The sequence below is a fragment of the Macrosteles quadrilineatus genome, unplaced genomic scaffold (assembly GCF_028750875.1).
Source record: "Macrosteles quadrilineatus isolate MER2022 unplaced genomic scaffold, UCM_ALF_1.0 Scaffold_2__2_contigs__length_208266976, whole genome shotgun sequence".
Lineage (NCBI taxonomy): Eukaryota > Metazoa > Arthropoda > Insecta > Hemiptera > Cicadellidae > Macrosteles > Macrosteles quadrilineatus.
In genome coordinates this window covers 65522164-65542161 of record NW_026542595.1, presented here as the reverse complement: position 1 = coordinate 65542161, position 19998 = coordinate 65522164, and the positions used below count along the sequence as shown (strand labels likewise).

At 35.9% G+C, this 19998-nt stretch overlaps 1 protein-coding gene across 1 annotated transcript in view; it reads right to left on the bottom strand.

The window, feature by feature from the left end:
* LOC128984347 (uncharacterized) overlaps positions 1-19998 on the bottom strand; it is a 163170-nt gene that overhangs the window by 4071 nt on the left and 139101 nt on the right. The window contains exon 2 of the mRNA XM_054403656.1: positions 12747-12987. Within this exon, the coding sequence (XP_054259631.1) occupies positions 12747-12987 (241 nt within the window). The remainder of the gene's footprint in view (positions 1-12746; positions 12988-19998) is intronic.

The following is a 19998-nucleotide window of genomic DNA, read 5'->3' as shown; positions in this document are numbered from 1 at the left end:
ATTAAATTTAGTATTGGGGGGACTTGCCACGTAAAAAAAAAACTGTTTGAAAAGGCTGCAACCTTTGATGTTTTGGGGGCCGAAAATGGGGAAAACCAATTTATACACATCCTTAAAACCCTGTTTCCATAGTTTGGCCACACGCACACTTAAAAAAACACTAAGCCCCTAATAATTTTTTTTACTAGGTATTGAAATATATATAAAACATTAGTTTTGTGTATACAGGGTGAGTTTTAATTGTCCCCCCCCCCAACTTTTTTCTACATTTTTTCAAATATCAATCCCAGACCACTTCCAAACATTGTTGGGTAGTAAGTACTTCATTTTGACAAGGTGGTCATTTCCGGCCGCCATCTTGGATCCGCCATATTGGATACAAAATTTTTTTTTTCAAATATAAAGGTGGGGTTGTGACCCATTATTTCAAACTAGATTTTTACATTGATTACAATGCCGCAAACTGTTTAAAAAAATCTTGATTCATTCTAAAGTTATGAGGGTTTTTAAAACTTTATTTTTAGCCCATTTTAACATTGTGCATTTACAAACTAAGACCATAATCTCAAAATAGTGCCAGATAAAGATAAGTATACACTACCAGTAATTGTCAACCTATTTTCACTTGGTTATGACTGATGTATTTTTTTCGGCCGCCATCTTGGATCCGCCATTTTGAAATGTGATAAATTATTTTAAATATGAAGGGGGTGTTGTGACCCATCATATCGAACTACTTTTTTAAGCTAAACTCAATGCCGCAATCCGTTTTTTGTTATCAAGTTTTATTTATGAAATATTGCAATTTTTTTGTAAAAAATGTCAAAATTTAAAAATCAAAAAATGAAAATGAAAAACGGATGATGGAATTAAGTTCAGCTTAAAAAAGTAGTTAGAAATGATGGGTCACAACACCCCCTTTATATTTAAAATAATTTATCACATTTCAAAATGGCGGATCCAAGATGGCGGCCGAAAAAGATATATCAGTCATAACCAAGTGACAATAGGTCGACAATTACTGGTAGTGGATACTTATCTTTATCTAGCACTATTTTGAGATTATGGTCTTAGTTTGTAAATGCACAATGTTAAAATGGGCTAAAAATAAAGTTTTAAAAACCCTCATAACTTTAGAATGAATCAAGATGTTTAAAAACAGTTTGCGGCATTGTAATCAGGGTAAAAATCTAATTCCAAATAATGGGTCACAACCCCACCTTTATATTTGAAAAAAAATTGTGTATCCAATATGGCGGATCCAAGATGGCGGCCGGAAATGACCACCTTGTCAAAATGAAGTACTTACTACCCAACAATGTTTGGAAGTGGTCTGGGATTGATATTTGAAAAAATGTAGAAAAAAGTTGGGGGGGGGGACAATTAAAACTCACCCTGTATAAGTTACTAGCTGTTTGACTCACTCTTCGCTCGGGAAAATCTTTCTAAAATAAACTCATCACATTCGAAATATAGCTGTTAAAATTGAGATTCATCATAGATCAATTAATTATCTACCTACCAATAAAAGGTATATTTGTAATATCACTTTGAAATATGGCAATACAACGATTGGTGGTGCAACAGGACAGGGAGATGGGGAGGGCAATGCCAAGATTTATACAGCAATTTGTTTGTTTACCTAATTGTTAAAAAATATTTGTCTAAAGTTAAAAAATCATTTTTCAAAGTTAAAAACTATTACAATGATAAAAAATAAAAATACATGTGAAAATATAGTGTTAGTTAAGGTGTATTTATGAAGTATATTGTGTTTAGGATGTTGAACTTAAAACATATCTCGTATTCCGATTAAAAGAGTAAAATGACTTTTTAGTGTTCACTGCATTATTAATTTGTGAGCGAATCCCAGTCATTGAGAGACGCGCAGAGTCGTGTTGCCGTCTGGCCGATGGTAACGCACAGTGGTTGCTACAGTATGGCTTTTTCTGATCATCCCGTCACTGTGTCTGTAACTTTGTCCGTCTCCATTAGGCTACTTCATTGCCTATATGAATTTATATTGGCGCACAGACTAAAGATACTCTGTTCATTTAGTCAATAATTGTAATGAATGAGGTTTCATTGGTTGTCTTGGCGCTGCAACTTAAATGGAATTTTGTAAACTGAACTTCCCACTACTGCCCAAACACAACCCATCGGCTTTACCTTTCTATTTTAAAGCATTAAATTGATCACAAACATTGGCCATGATGCCATGGTCACTTTGAACCAACAGCCTAACAGTTCAGATAATCTATTCACGTGTTGAACTGTATGTTGTTGGCTTAACACGTTTGCGGCGGCCAGGGCCGCGTTAAGGGTCGGTGGAGCCCTGGGCAATCCCAAAAGCAGTGCCCCCTTTTTTCCTAGTGCGGGCAGGCGGTGGTTGTGGGGCACCCAGTGGGCGCCCCCAAACCTCCGGCGCCCCTGGGCATATGCCCAGTCTGCCCGTTTATAAAAGTGGGCCTGGCGGCGGCATGGGAGCGATGGCTCCCATACGGAACCCTAATGCCATCCTGGTGGGTGCGATCGCTCCCAAGCTGCAATGCAGTACGAAATGATTTATTTTTAATCCAGGATTAGAGCTAGAAACTTGAAACCTCGCATAGCACTGCTCAATAGTATACTGTATTTTGTTGTGGTGTAGGTTGGTAGTGAATTTCCCCGTAAAATCCCCGTCTGGCAATCTCAAAAATCTACTTTTTGTCCCGTCTTTTTCCCTCCATTTGGCAATACAATTCCAATGGGACTGCTGTCCGTGGGTGTTTAGCGAACTATGTCGACTCTCGTTGTAAAGCAGAACATCCTCGCACGTTATTTGCAATTCGTCACACCAAAATTGGAAAGCCAATCACACGCGGCAATTGGGTTTGTTCGACGCTGAGGGCTGCGCTGCACTGGGGATACGCCCGCCATTTGAAGTGCCGCTGCGAACGTGTTAAGATTTCCTTGCTTGTAATGGTTGGTAAGGACATAGCTGTACCCTGTATCGCTGTGAGTCTATATAATCTCAGTCTTAGAAAGTTGTTCAATACATGGTCTACAGCTCGTTGACAGGCGTAGTTGATACAATCGTAGAGATACCTGCTATAGATTTAATGTTGTTTACATCAAGTAGGCAAGAACATTTTACCGGATAAGGAGGCGTCCAAATGCCAAAAAGGCGAAGGTACTTTGTCCATCATATAAATTTAATTAAAGATCCATTATTTTTAAATAAAGAAACGAGGAGATTACACAGACTAAACAGATAAAAGGTGTAACACAAAAATAAAGTACTGAAGCCAAAATATAATTAATAAAAATAAACTTAATATCAAATAGAAGTAATGAAAACCATAGTAGCCAAGGACACACCACTTTACAAGTTTATGTTTTTACATAACAGAACCTAGAAAATTTCAATCTCAATAAAAAATACCCCCGCCGCAGCAAACCTGCAGACTAAGTGAGTTTCCATTTGCCTGATTGGATTTACACTAAAATGTCTCCTTAACACATTCACTGCTAATGATATGTAATACTTTTATAAATGGCTAAAAAACATAAACATTAACATGATCATGTTAATTGAGTGACAATATATCTTTAATTAAATAAATTTTATACTATAAATTGTGGATTAAAATATATTATGTAATTATATACATCATGTATTATATATCTGCTAATATACTTATGACGCACAAGTGCGTCATTAGCAGTGAACGTGTTAAAAATATCACAATAATTCCCTATTCAAATAACATTAGTTTAACGAGTACTTAGGTTTGCTGCAACAGGGAGGGTAAAAAGGTGTTTTTTGTAAAATGTTAATAGTTTAGTATGAAATGAATGCATTTTCCAAATTTGATCAAAATATGATCATAAACAAGCAAACTACAACAGTTAACTTATTCTCCATAAGAATAACATAGGAATTTTAAATTTACAGTTTTTTGGAATTTTCTCCGTAACCATTAGGCGCATAATAACGCTTCACTGTACGAAATTAATTGTTTTTTTTTCAAGCTCTACAAAATGGTTTGGAAAGGAAATGCTAAATTTTGAGTTTTTAGGGTCAAAAATGGGAAAAACACAATTTTGCCAGATAAAACCCCCCATAAACCCCTGTTCCCATAGTCCGATCATGCTGGTTCGCGAACTCGTTCGAATAAACGTGGGTTTACACGTTTGTACCAAATTTCATCAAAATCCGATCATTTTTGCTCAAGTTATCATGCTAACGGACACATATAGAAATAAATATACATATACAGTATATACAGGTGGTCATAGATTATTGTAAACATTTTAAGATGAAATAAATAAAAACCAAGCAACATAGAAACATGGAAATTGGTTCATTAAATAGCAAATTTAAAACAGTTTTATACAGTACCTAACTACAAAAAAATAATTATAAAAATGTCAGCAATTATGAAAAGTTGTTATAAAAACACAGTCAAAATCACCTAAACTGTTATTGTAAGTTATGTTCTTTTGAGATGAGGACCCTTTAGACTATATGTTGGACACTTCCCAGTCGTTCAAACTGACTGTACCACCATTTTATAAAATTTTTACACTTGGAATTACGGCTATACTCTAAACAAAACCTTCTTCGAACAGTTATTGCAAATTTACTTTCATTAAACCAAAGACTTTGCTTTTTATTGAACCCTAGTAAAATTGTTACTTTTAAGTCAGTTTAAGGTTTGATTCATCAAATATCATACACAGCTGGTGTAAAAAGGTCCATTGTTGGTTTTGTTATGCTAACTATGCCATGCTATCCATGCTGTATAATATGCCACAACACGAGTTATTGAGGAAAAAACTTACACAAACTGTTTGAGTGATTTTTGCACATTTTTTATAACCACTTTTATAATTATTGACATTCATGTAATTATTGTTGTGCAGTTACTGTATAAAACTATTTTAAATTTGCCATTCAATAAAACGATTCCCAAGTTTCTAAGTTGCTTGTTATTGGTTTATGTAATCTTAAAATGTGTCCAAAAATTTAGGACAACCCTGTATATGTATGTGAAAATATCGTGTTAGTTAAGTATATTTATGAAGTATATTGTTTTTAGGGTGTTGAACTTATAACATCTCTCGTATTCCGATTAAGAGAGTAAAATGACTTTAACAGAAAGTCTTCTAAATTGATTGTGGAGCCGGGATTAAGAGGACAACCAAAATTACACAAACCAAATATTCCAATCAGACCAATTGTGAATTATCAGAATGCTCCAGCATACAAAATGTGCAAGTACTTCAACGAGACAATTAACGAATCCATATCAAACAATACAGATTATACTGTGAAAAATTCATTAGATTTAGTAACAAAAATTAAAGATATTGAAATACCAGAGGAGGCGATTTTTATCTCATTTGACATAACAAACATGTATACAAACATCAAAATAAAAGAAACTTTCAATATCCTTGAAAATAATTTATTACAAAATGATTTGCTAACAAAATTTAAAATTGACAACATAATAAAACTAACAAAACCGTCACAGAGCAAAACTACTTCAAATATGAATCCAAATATTACAGACAAATCGATGGCTTCGCCATGGGATCGCCACTATCTGGTCTACTAGCTAATATATATTTAAACAACATGGAAGATACCAAAATCTTAAACGACTGCAATCCACACAAAAATGAGATTATATATTGGTATAGGTACGTAGATGACGTTATTTGTCTTTTCAAAGGGAATGAAATTACATGTAATCAGTTCTTAAATTACTTAAACACAATATCGAACCAAATAAAATTTACAATAGAAATACAAACATATAGTATCAACTTTTTAGACTTGACAATTACAAGAAATAATTCAAAACATTCATTCAAAATTTATAGAAAAGAAACCCAAACAGACCTCGTTATACCGATAAATTCCAACGCCCCATGGCAACACAAAATGGCAAGTTTTAATTCACTGATACACAGAATGCTCCAAATTCCAATGACTAAACAAGACTATGAAACCGAAAAATCAATCATAGAAAACACAGCAAAAGCCAATAGCTGTAACCCTAATTTATTAAACAAGAAAATCTACAAAAAAAAAAAAAAAAACTCAAGAATGAAGAAGAAAAACAGAAAAAAGACTTTATATATCTTGAATTCAGTACCTCGATTGATAAACCATTGAGGAAAACATTTGACAAGTCAAAATTCAAAATTAGTTATATGACAAGAAATAACTCCTTCAGATTAATACAACAAATGTCCAACAATAATCGGCAACCAATGAATAAATATGAAAAATCAGGAATATACCAAATCAATTGCAAAGATTGTTCTAAATTTTATATCGGACAAACAGGGAGATCAATTTCTTGCCGATTCAAAGAACACATTCAATCAGTAAAATCCAACAACATGACAACTCAAAAATCAATGTACGCGGAACACATTTTATCACATAACCATATGGAAAAATTGAAGACAGTGTCAACATTTTAGAATATGAAGAAAAAGGAGAAAGGATGAATGTAAAAGAAGAATTACATATACATCTAGCAAGAAGAAAAAACGAAAGCAGCATCCTTAACATAATGGAAACACAAAATTTAAACCCAATTTATGGATAAGATCCAAGAACCATTGGTATAACGATATTCTTAATTATATAATTTTCCAAGTCAAGATAGATTTAGTTTGGGAGCTGGGCAAAATGTAACACAGAGAAGCCTGAAGCCTTTGCTCAATACTTTGAGAATGTGTTCAAACCAAATGCGGCAGTAAACAACGAGGAAGAGATACTTGAATATTTGGATACTCCGCTACAACTCGACTTCCCATTGCAGAAGTTCAAACCATCAGAACTAAATGCAATCATCACCAACAATCATCATTCTGACAAGGCTCCTGGTTACGACCTCATAACTGGTAAAATACTTAAAGAGCTTCCACGAAAAGGAATAATGTTTTTGACTATTTTATTTAATACAAAGTTAAAACTTGAATATGTACCAGATCATTTCATAAAAGAGCACAATTGATAGTCATTCCGAAACCTGGGAAGCCTCTTGACCAGGTAAGTTTATACCAACCCATATGCCTTTTACTAGTAATTTCTAAGTTATTTGAAAAACTTCTTCTGAAAAGGATACAAGACCTAATTGGCAAAGATGTGATTCCTGCACATCAGTTTGGTTTCAGACGGAAACACAGTACCATAGAACAGGTTCACCGAGTTGTTGATGTGATACATCAATGTATGGAGAATAAAAAGTTTTGCTCAGCTGCCTTCTTGGATGTTAGCCAGGCATTCAATAAGGTGTGGCATGTTAGCTTGTTATATAAAGTGAAAATGTTTTTATACCCCATTCAATTTATACCATTTTAAAATCCTACCTTCAAAACAGGACTTTCCAAATTAAATATCAAGATGTCCTCACTGACCTACGTCCAATTGAATTTGGGATTTCTCAAGGAAGTGTCCTCGGGCCGTTTTTGTATATTCTCTACACAGCAGACCTTCCAGAAAATGAGTTGGTAGAAATTGCTACATTTGCGAATGATACTGCAATTTTGTCTGTTCATTGTGATCCATTTCAAGCTTCTCTAAATTTACAGCAAAATCTGAACATAATTACCCTACTGATTGGTTTAAAACATGGAGGTTCAAAATTAAAGAAACTAAATCTGTCTACATTTCTTTTACTCTAAATCGAAATTCTTGTCCTCCTGTCACAATAAACAACACTGAACTTCCCGAAGTAACTGAGGTTAAATACTTAGGTATTTAGATAGGAAGTTAACTTGGAAAACACACATTTGGAGAAAATGGCAACTACTAAATTTAAAATCTAATCAGTTAACTTGGCTCATCGGAAGAAAATCAAAACTTAGTCTAGAAAATAAATTATTGCTATATAAAACTATATTGAAACCAATATGGACATATGGAGTGCAACTATGGGGCTCGGCGAGTACTTCTAATATTGAAATTATTCAAAGATACCAATCGACAATGCTGAGGAAGATAACAAATGCACCTTGGTATGTCACCAATAGAACACTACATCAAGACCTTAAAATGCCTACAGTTAAGGAAGAAATCATGGCCTTAAGTGAACGATATATTACGAAATTGGAATCTCATCAAAATCATTTAGCATTAAACTTATTAAACAATACGGATTATTTACAGACTTAAGAGGCCATCAATTCTGGACCTGCCCTTCAGATTTTTGTAAAGTTTTTTATTGAATAATTTGTTGTTAACAGTGCTTAACAGCTATTTTTATGGCCAAAAGTTAACTTGTTGTATTACATAGCATTTAACTTACTTATTGTTCAATATATTATAGAACAGATTGTAAAGTAAACAAATAAAAAAAAGACCTTAGTGTTGAAATGCATCAGTCATTAAAAATAATTTAAAAAAGGGTACTATGGTGTATTATTTATTATGTATATATATATATATAAATGTAATATATATTTAATATTTATAATATATATTAAAAGTATAAACATATATATGAATTTCAACGGATGGTGTTTTTGGTCTCTAGGGACCTCAAAACGAAAAAGTAAATCGGTCCCGGGTCCAGGTCTTACCATGAGGACTACGGTAATAGCTTATTCCCTATATGGGAAATTTGCTAATAAACAAAAACAAACATTTTGAGACATACCTATGTTACAAAATAAAAATTTTCTAACAGATGGTATATGATAAACAAATAATGGTAAACATTGAATGCCCATAAGGATAACATTGACTTGTAGAGCGCATCCCTTTTCCTTTTGTAAAATCCTATACTCTAATACGAGCAATGTTTGCTTGTATGTATGCTTGCTTGCTTGCTTGCTTGCTTGCAGAAAGATCTCGAAAACGGCTCCGACGATTTTCTTCAAATCTTGTAAATAGTTTATTTTTGGCCTAAAAACAAGTTTCATGCAGTTAGAACTGCCAACAAAAATCTAATTACGTAGAAAAACGAAACTGAAAGTCACATTTTTTTAACATTAGTCTTAAGGGGTTGCTAAGTAACCATGTTGGTTGAATTAAATAACAAGGAAAAGGTAAACAAAAGACTTGAAGTTGTAGCACGTGTTCATAATAAACCAACTACCCACAGTATACTAGCAAATTACAAATACAGTACAAAAGGAAAAACATCACTTGTTAATATTAAACAAAGATTATACCAAAGATTGATTATACTTAAGATTACTCGAGACATTGTAGTCAAGGGTAGCAGTGCGAAGTCTAGGATCTGTTTATGACAAATACATTAAGGTATCTGCAATCCTAAAATGCTATGGGAAGGGAAGGAAACAGGTCCGTAACGTAGGAAGTAGTGAAGGAAGTAGTAAAGGCAATCATAAAATGCTATGGGAATAGAGGGAAACAGGTCCGTGACGTAGGAAGTGATGAAGGAAGTAGTAAATGCGAGCAGTCCGGAGTGTGGGGACTGTTTATGACGATAAGGTTAGGGTATCTGCAATCCTAAAATGCTATGGGAAGGGAGGGAAACAGGTCCGTGACGTAGGAATTGGTGAAGGAAGTAGTCAAGGCGAGCTGTCCGGAGTGTGGGAACTGTTTATGACGATTAGATAAGGGTATGGGCTATCCTAAAATGCTATGGGAAGGGAGGGAAACAGGTCCGCGACGTAGGAAGTGGTGACGGAAGTGTGGTAACTACTATAACTATAAAGACAACATGGCGACATCTAGTTACACACCTTGCTAGACTTGAAGTGACGATCATCAAGACGGAAAACTCCTTGACCGATCGGCAGCCAATCAGGGAGCTCCACGCCGATGTAGGCAGTGCAGCCACCCAGTAACTTAATCTGTTTCCGGTTACTAATAATCTAATATGGTCCTATTGCTACTATATTACAGGAAGTAGTCAAGGCGAGTTGTCCGGAGTGTGGGAACTGTTTATGACGATTAGATTAAGGTATCTGCAATCTTTAAATGCAATGGGAAGGGAGGGAAACAGGTCCGCGACGTAGGATGTGGTGAAGGAAGTAGTCAAGGCGAGCTGTCCGGAGTGTGGGAACTGTTTATGACGATTAGATTAATGTATCTGCAATCTTTAAATGCAATGGGAAGGGAGGGAAACATGTTTGCGACGTAGGAAGTGGTGAAGGAAGTAGTAAAGGCGATTAGTATGGAGTGTGGGAACTGTTTATGACGATTAGATTAACGTATCTGCAATTCTGAAATGCTATGGGAAGGGAGAAATACCCCCGCCGCAGCAAACCTGCAGCTAAGCGAATTTCCATTAACCTGATTGGATTTACACTAAAATGCCTCCATAAAAATAGCACATTTATTTCCTATTTAAATAGAATTAGTTTAACGAGTACTTAGGTTTGCTGCTACAGGGAGGGTAAAAAAGATTTTTTTTATAAAATGATAATAGTTTAGTAAGAAATCAAAGTATTTTCCAAAATCGATCAAAATATGTTCATAAACAAGCAAACTACAACAATTAACTTATTCTCCATAAGAATAACATGGGAATTTTAAAATTACAATTATTTTGAATTTTCTCCGTAACAATTAGGCGCATAGTAACGCTTACTAAATTATTTATATACTAAATTATTTGTTTTTTTAAGCTCTACAAAATGGTTTAAAAAGAAATTGTGAAATTTTGTGTTTTTAGGGTCAAAAATGGGAAAAACCTATTTTTACCCCATAAAACCCCCCATAAACCCCCGTTCCCATAGTCCGACCATGCTGGTTCGCGAACTCATTCAAGTTTATCCCGCCTTACACCTTCAAACCAAATTTGATCAAAATCGGACAAAAACTACTCAAGTTATCGTGCGGATGGACACATATATATATATATATATACTAGCTGACCCGGCGAACTTCGTATCGCCTAAGTTATAGGTTTCCCCTAAGACAGACCGATGGAAAGAAAGTACCGTTACGTTTAATTTTCAAAGATGATCTCGTTCGCATCGCTCAATCACGTCCTGGTTGAAGTTCGTTCGCTACGCTCACTCACCTTTGGGTTGGAGCTCGTTCGCTACGCTCACTCACCTTTAGGTTGGAGCTCGTTCGCTGCGCTCACTTGCCTTCAGGTTAGCTCGTTCGCTACGCTAACTCACCTCCAGGTTGAAGTTCGACCGCTACGCTCACTCACCTTTGGGTTGGAGCTCATTCGCTACGCTCACTCACCTTTAGGTTGGAGCTCGTTCGCTGCGCTCACTTGCCTTCAGGTTAGCTCGTTCGCTACGCTAACTCGCCTCCAGGTTGAAGTTCGTTCGCATCGCTCAATCACGTCCTGGTTGAAGTTCGTTCGCTACGCTCACTCACCTTTGGGTTGGAGCTCGTTCGCTACGCTCACTCACCTTTAGGTTGGAGCTCGTTCGCTGCGCTCACTTGCCTTCAGGTTAGCTCGTTCGCTACGCTAACTCGCCTCCAGGTTGAAGTTCGTTCGCTACGCTCACTCACCTTTGGGTTGGAGCTCGTTCGCTACGCTCACTCACCTTTAGGTTGGAGCTCGTTCGCTGCGCTCACTTGCCTTCAGGTTAGCTCGTTCGCTACGCTAACTCGCCTCCAGGTTGAAGTTCGTTCGCTACGCTCACTCACCTTTTGGTTGCAAATTAGCTGTTGTCATAAATGTAAAAGAAATAATAGTGCTGCACCCTGTTGGTAATCCTTGTAACTTTAATGCTATTGAACATCATAGAACAGAACCAACTTGTTTAATTGAAACAGCTGTCAAGATTCATTAATTCCATTTCTCATAAGGTTAACATGGGAAACTCCAGAGCCACTGGGGTGGAGCCCTTTTAAGAATTTCGAAACGGGAAATAGTTTACGTCCGATTCGCATACCTACAGAATTTACACACCAAATTTCATAACGATCGGTGAAGTCGTTCCGGAGGAGTTTGCAGACAAACACTGTGACACGAGAATTTTATATATTAGATATATATATATATATATATATATATATATCTCTATATATAGATATATAAAAATTTGAACGAATGGTGTTTTTGGCCTCTGGGGACATCAAAATGAACAAGTAAATCGGTCCCGGGCTTAGGTCTTACCATGAGACCTACGGTAATAGCTACTTCCCTATAGGGAAATTCGCTAAAACAGGTCCGCTACGTTGGAAGTGGTGAAGGAAGTAGTCAAGGCGAGCTGTCCGGAGTGTGGGAACTGTTAATAACGATTAGATTAAGGTATCTACAATCTTAAAGTGCTATGGGAATGGAGGGAAACAGGTCCATGACGTAGGAAATGGTGTAGGACGTTGTAAAGGCGAGCCGTGTGGAGTTTGGGAACAGATTTATGTATCTCCGATACTAAGACTGCTTTCAGAGTGAACTAATGATTTTCTCCGAGCAAAGCTCGGTCCCCAGGTACTCATTATGAAAATTGTTTAACTTTCCTATTTTTTACCTGAATAATGAGTAGGGCCTATACCAAATTTAAGCCTTCTAGCTAGTCTGGAAGTTGGAAAATTTCTAACGAATCAGTATGGTGACGCCTTTTACTATTATATGTTTAGATAATATATAATATATTTATGTATTTGAACAAATGGTGTTTTTGGTCTCTAAGACATGAAAACAAATGTAAATCAGTCCCTAGTTTGGTCTAACCATGAGATCTAATAATAATAGGTGTAAATTACAGGGGGTATGGCGTAATAGAGAATTCCCTATAAGAAAATGTTCTAATAACTAAGCTCATTTAATATTTAAGTAAAAAAGACAGGCCGTTACCAGCAGAGATGAGGGGGCGGCGACGGTTCCAATACAGGAGCAGCAGTAGCCACCTAGCTGCCAGGGTGACAGGGAGCAGCACAGAGAGTACCAGCAGCACAGGAAGTCCTACCAGCAGCGCCACTAGTGCCCCCAGCGCTGACCCCAGCAATGACCAGACAGGGCTCTCATCTAGCGGGTGGCGCAGGCGACGCAGAGGCGCACTCCGCATGTACAGAGCCTGGCCTTCCCCGCTAGCCATCTGTAATGACCACATGAAGATGTTCACTTATGGTACGGTAAGGATTCTCTAGATAATTTTCATGAATCTATAAGTATAAAAGAGGATGTAGTTTTGTATATTTGGCAGAGATAAACTCAGACACCACTGTACCGATGGCCATGAAACTTGGTACATACGTGTAGAATTTCATGGAATAAGTTTATACACCACCATCAATTTCGCGATAACTTTCAGAGCTTAGCCCTGGGACCACCTTAAAGGTACCCATGACAGGGATTTTGAAAGAATATTTTAAAAAGAATCCAAGAATATAATTGACAGATGTTTTAAATAAACCAAAAAGTTGGGTTTTATGATGTTTAATAGCATAAATAAGTTACAAGGTTTACCAACAGATTGCAGCACTATAATTTTGTTTTGTTTTCCCTGTTGAAAAGCATGGTACCCAGCTGTACCGAATAAAACCGGGTAACTTCATAAACACATTGCAAATTTCCTATTCTAAGGGTTTTTTTTTAGTTCTAGCTGTTAACACTAGCAAACCTAATAGAGCAAGAGCCCATGACAGCCAGACCTTCGTTATTTTGTAGAAGCTGAAAGTTTCTCAGCACATGCTCCCAATTCAGTTAAGAAAGATCAACGACTATGAAATTTGGATCTTTGTTTCTTAGGCAAAAAAAGGTAACAAAAGTCTGAAATTTACAAATAACCTTCGTTGTTGTATGAAGCTTGGTTCTTTCACATTTTCTTCGGAGGAATGTTAGAAATCATTTCCCCCATTTTTTCCCACACACTTTGTGCGGTTTAAACCCTCTACCAGACACTCTTAAACTTAGGAATAACGAAGATTAATTTTTGTCATTAATAAAAGATGAAATTGATATATGTTACTTGGGGAGCTATCAAAAGACATTTCCTCAAAAGCCAGACACTTTCGTTGGTTTATTCATCTTGCCAGACACTTTTAAGTTTGCCGTGATGGGCTTGGCTTAACTTTTACATGCAAACAGACCAAACAGTGAATTCAGTTCCAGTTTGGAACAGGTTTCTGTGCCAAATGTAAACAATGAAATTACTACATTCTTCTGCACAATCTGTTTTTATAATAAACCATGTGTTTTATGTAAACATATGTTATATTTGTAATTGATTTTGATTTTAATATTTTTATTGATTTTAATTGCAACGCCACTCACACTTATTTCAATATCCACACCATAGACTTTCTCTGTATGAAAATAGTCCAAATTACATGGCAATCAAAATTTTTAACAAGCTATCAAAAACCATATGCAAAAATTCATCAAAAAATACCTTCAAAACCTTACATAAATTATTATTGGAAATATCTTACTATAGCATTGAAGAATTTTTTCAGGATAATTTTGAAGGGTAAGTTGTGGCATGGTTTAAGAAAGAGTCCTTATTATTTTTATTTTATTTATTTATTATTTTTTTTGGCTGTAGTAGAATTATATACAGGACAAAGCCTATATCCTGTCCTGATACAGACCACTGGTATTTCGTCATGTAGTTTGAGCTTAGTTTTAAGACTTGACAGATATTTTTTCTTTTCGTACTAAGAATGAAATGAAATGCTTTAGTTAGTTTACAGTATTACTATTACATTTTTAAAGTTTGAATAATTGTAATTAGTTATATAAAATATATCAGTGTAGTATTAGTTTTATAGATATTGACAAAACTCCTATCTATGTAGGCCTACATTGTACTCCAAAAGATGTTATGAGTTAATAAATTTGAATTTGAATTTGAATTTGAAATGTGCAAGTCACTGGAACCCATGCAACAGTTCATAAATTTATATATAATTAAATAATATACTAGGTGGCGTTCACAGAGGCATCCACAAAATTGAGCGGAGTCATCAAGGGTTCATATTATATCGTTTTTGTCATACTGCAGTAAAAACAGTCGTTTTTTATGCATGCGTTGCGGGTCTAAAGTAGCATTTTTACTCTTTAGAAAGTAAAAATCGTTTTTAGCATCTATGGAGTAAAAATCAGCTGCTGTCAACTCTGTTGTAAATTTATATCGTAAAAGATTGCATGTTTTGAAATATGTATCGATTCGTGATTCATAATCATTTTAACCTACAGTCTACAGTCTCTTCCCATAGCATTTTAGCATTGCAGATACATTAATCCATTCGCACACTCAAAACTGCTCACCTTTACTACTTCCTTCACCACCCCCTACGTCGTGGACCTGTTTCCCTCTCTTCCCATAGCATTTTAGGATTGCAGATACATTAATGTAATTGCCTAAGACAGTTACCACACTGCACTGCAAGCCTTACTACTTCCTTCACCATTTCCTACGTCGTGTGGCCTGTTTCCTTCCCTTCTCATAGCATTTAAGTATTAGATACATATTTATCTAACTGCCCAAACGGTTACCCCACTCTGCACTGCCAGCCTTTACTACTTCCTTCACCACTTCCTACGTCGTAGGGCCGGTTTCCTTCCCTTCTCATAGCATTTTAGGATTAAAGATACATTAACCTAACTGCCACAGACGGTTCTCACACTATGCTCATACTTTACTACCGGTACTTACTAAGCCACTTCCTACATCGTGGACCTGTTTTCATCACTTTCCATAGCATTTTAGTATTTTAGATACGTTAATCTAATTGACACAAACATTCCCCACACTCCGCACTGCTAGCCTTTACTACTTCTTCACCATTTTCTATGTCGTGGGGATGCTTCAATCCCTTCTCATAGCATTTCAGCATTGCAGATATATTAATCTAACTGCTACAAACGGTTTCCAGTTCCCACACTCCACACTGTTCACCTTACTACTTTCTTCACCTCTTCTTACCTCGCGGACCTGTTTCCCTCTCTTCCCATAGAGTTTAAAGATTGTAGATACCTTAATCTAATTAATCGTCATAAACAGTGCCCACACTCCGGACAGCTCCCCTTGACTATTTCCTTCACAACTTCCTACGTCTCAGACCTGTTTCCCTCCCTTCCCCTAGCATTTTAGGATTGCAGATCCCTTAATCTAATCGTCATAAACAGTTCCCACACTCCGGACAGCTCGCCTTTACTACTCTTCCTTCACCACTTCCTATACGTCGCGGACCTGTTTTCTTCCCTTCCAATAGCATTTTAGGATTGCAGATACCTTAATCTAATCAAACAGTTCCCACCCTCCGGACAGCTCGCCTTGACTACTTCCTTCACCACGTCCTAAGTCGTTTTCCTCCCAGATACCTAAATCTAATCGTCATAAACAGTTTCCTTTCAACAACAGTTTTTTTTCAACAGTTACCTTTACTACTTCCTTCACCACTTCCTACGTCATGGACCTCAAGCTAGTGTCGTCATTTGATTATATTTATGATCCATACCGTTTCTGTTCTAATATCTGTGGAATAATGCTATCAGCTATTTCTTTATCTACTGCATTCAAAAGTCAACCGCTGATCATATGTCTTTGTTTATGTGTCAAATACTGCTTCCATAAGGATAACATCTCTTAACCCTCCCATATCCTTGTCTAGTAGCCAACTTAATACATACCTATCTCATCTATACAATTATTCATAAGTATCCTACTATTTGGGTAATTACTGTATACAGAACCAAATAAATTCATTATTTGTACAATTTGAATATGTTTTATTCATTGAATATGAATATGTATCACTCTCCTCTGATATATTTTTATATTCCCTACACTCCTCTTAATTTGTTCACTTATATCATGAATCCTATTCTCAGATGTACTTCACTCACCCCTTACATTTGTCCAATTTATTACACTCATCCAAATTGTTTCCTAAATCTCTTTGCTTCTCTCATTATAAGTATGAAGTACCTGGGGACCGAGCTTTGCTCGGGGAAAATAATTCCCCCACTCTGCGATTCCCCCTTTACTACTTCCTTCACCATTTCCTTCCCTTCTCATAGCATTTAAGTATTACAGATACATTAATCTAACTGCCACAAACGGTTCCCACACTCTGCGATGCTAAACTTTACTACTTCCTACGTCGTGGACCTGTTGTTATCTCTTTCCATAGCATTTTAGTATTTTAAATACATTAATCTAATTGCCACACACATTTCCCTCACTCCGCACTGCTAAAAAGCATTTAATACTTCTTTCACCATTTCCTATGTCTTGGACATTTTTCCATCCCCTCTCATAGCATTTCAGTATTTCAATTTCAGATACATAAATCTAGCTGTTACAATTGGTTTCCAGTTCCCAGACTCAACACTGCTCGCCTTTACTACTTCATTCACCTCTTCCTACGTCGCGGACCTGTTTCCCTCCCTTCCCATTGCATTTTAAGATTGCAGATACCTTAATCTAATCCTCATAAACAGTTCCCACACACCGGACTGCTCGCCTTGACTACTTCCTTCACCACTTCCTACGTCGTGGACCTCTGTTTTCCTCCCTTTCCATAGCATTTTAGGATTGTATATACCTTAATCTAATTGTCGTAAACAGTTGCCACACTCCGGACCGCTCACCTTACTATTTCCCTCACCACTTCCTACGTTGCAGACCTCTGTTTCCCTCCCTTCCCATAGCATTTTAGGATTGTATATACCTTAATCTAATCGTCATAAACAGTTCCCATACTCGGGACCGCTCACCTTTACCACTTCCTACGTCACGGACCTGTCTCCTTACCTTCCCATAGCATTTTAGAACTGCAGATATTTTAATCTAATCGTCATAAACAGTTCCCGCACTCAGGATAGCTCGCATTGACTACTTCCTTCACCACTTCCTACGTCGCGGACCTGTTTCCTTACCTTTCCATAGCATTTTAGGATTGCAGATACCTTACTATCCTTATGGAACAGCTGAAGCCACTTATATTGTTAGTTCTGTCTGGTTTTCTGTAGATGTCGTGTTTTGTTTTCAATCTATTACTTATTTAATACGCAAGCAGGTTTTTTGTGACAATTACTCCTCCGAAACTACTGAACCGATTGACATGTTTTTGGTGTCATGGAAAGAGGGTAACATGAAGTTGTGCAGGAAACTTTCATTTTAGGGAAATAATGAGAGATTGAGGCCCTGGAGCCCTTTAAAGTTTCGTATTTCTCCATAAGGATAACATGGGAGATAATTTTTATTTACAGAAACATATGTTTGTTACTTGAAAATAGTCAAAGTCTACTACATAATAATTTCTGTGTATTATGACTCTTAATGTATATCTACTACATTTCAATCGAGGATTGTGTGCCTTAAAGTTTACCCATAATGGATCTTACTACTTTATTTTAATGCTGGGAATAGTAAAATTTAGTGGAGGATAAGTTACCATGATTTAGAAAACTTTACTATAATAATTTGTGTATTTAAATCACAAATCTTTGACATTATTAATTCATTTGAAACTAAACAGCTGATCGACAAATCAAACAAATCATCTACTTCATGTGAATAATGTTATTACACAAACATAGTTTTTTTTTTAACCAATATCTTGAATCTTTTTCATTTGTGGGTGTATTTTGAGTTTGCAGTTATGAAAGCACCAAGCCAAGTATTTTATCTAATTTTCTTTACAAACTAACAGTATTAATGAATTACTACTAGGCTAGGAATATTAGGAATATAAGTGACAGTTAGAGGAAAGTTTAGGTACAGTCCTAATCATCACTTTTCTTTATGTTTTTTGGGTCGCTGAACACGAATATGAGGTTTGCTGACAGATATTTTGCCCGGAACATTGGTTATTTTGTGAAAAACCTTAAAATTTGGGCACTTTTTTTGGTTTTTCGGGCAAATCTCGGTAAGTATGGGTTTTTGAGAATATCCTGCTTTGTAAAATTAAAGATGACAAAATTTACTACAAGTTTCCTATATAATGTTTGTTTCTACGACGAACCGTTTCGCCACTAGAGCACACTAAAAAAGGCCAGAAGTACAAAAAATTAAAAACATTGCTAAATGCTGCCGTTTTACATTACGTTTCCATGGAAACAACCCATGTTACGATAATTTTAACTATTTATTCATGATAACAAACTGAAACACACTTAAAAATACCCCCGCCGCAGCAAACCTGCAGACTAAGCGAATTTCCATTTCCCTGATTGGATTTACACTAAAATGTCTCCTTAGAAATATCACATTTATTCCCTATTTAAATAAAAGTTTAACGAGTACTTAGGTTTGCTGCAACAGGGAGGGTAAAAAGGTGTTTTTGTAAAATGTAATAATTTAGTATGAAATGAATGCATTTTCCAAATTTGATCAAAATATGATCATAAACAAGCTAACTACAACAGTTTACTTAGTCTCCATAAGAATAACATGGGCATTTTAAATATTTACAGATTTTTGGAATTTTCTCCGTAAACGTTAGGCACGCGCGTTAACAACGCTTTAATATACTAAACTATTTGTTTTTGTAAGCTCTACAAAATGGTATGGAAAGAAAGTTTATAGGGTCAAAAATAGGAAAAACCAATTTTCACCCCATAAAACCCCACATAAATCCCTGTTCCCATAGGTCGATCATGCTGGTTCGCAAACTTGTTCGAATAGACGTAGGTTTACACGTTTGTCCCAATTTTTATCAAAATCGGATGATTTTTGCTCGAGTTCTCGAGTTACGGAGAAAATTCCAAAAATCTGTAAATTTAAAATGCCCATGTTATTCTTATGGAGACTAAGTAAACTGTTGTAGTTAGCTTGTTTATGATCATATTTTGATCAAATTTGGAAAATGCATTCATTTCATACTAAATTATTACATTTTACAAAAAACACCTTTTTACCCTCCCTGTTGCAGCAAACCTAAGTTAAACTTTTATTTAAATAGGGAATAAATGTGATATTTATAAGGAGACATTTTAGTGTAAATCCAATCAGGGAAATGGAAATTCGCTTAGTCTGCAGGTTTGCTTCGGCGGGGGTATTTTTAAGTGTGCTTCAGTTTGTTATCATGAATAAATAGTTAAAATTATCGTAACATGGGTTGTTTCCATGGAAACGTAATGTAAAACGGCAGCATTT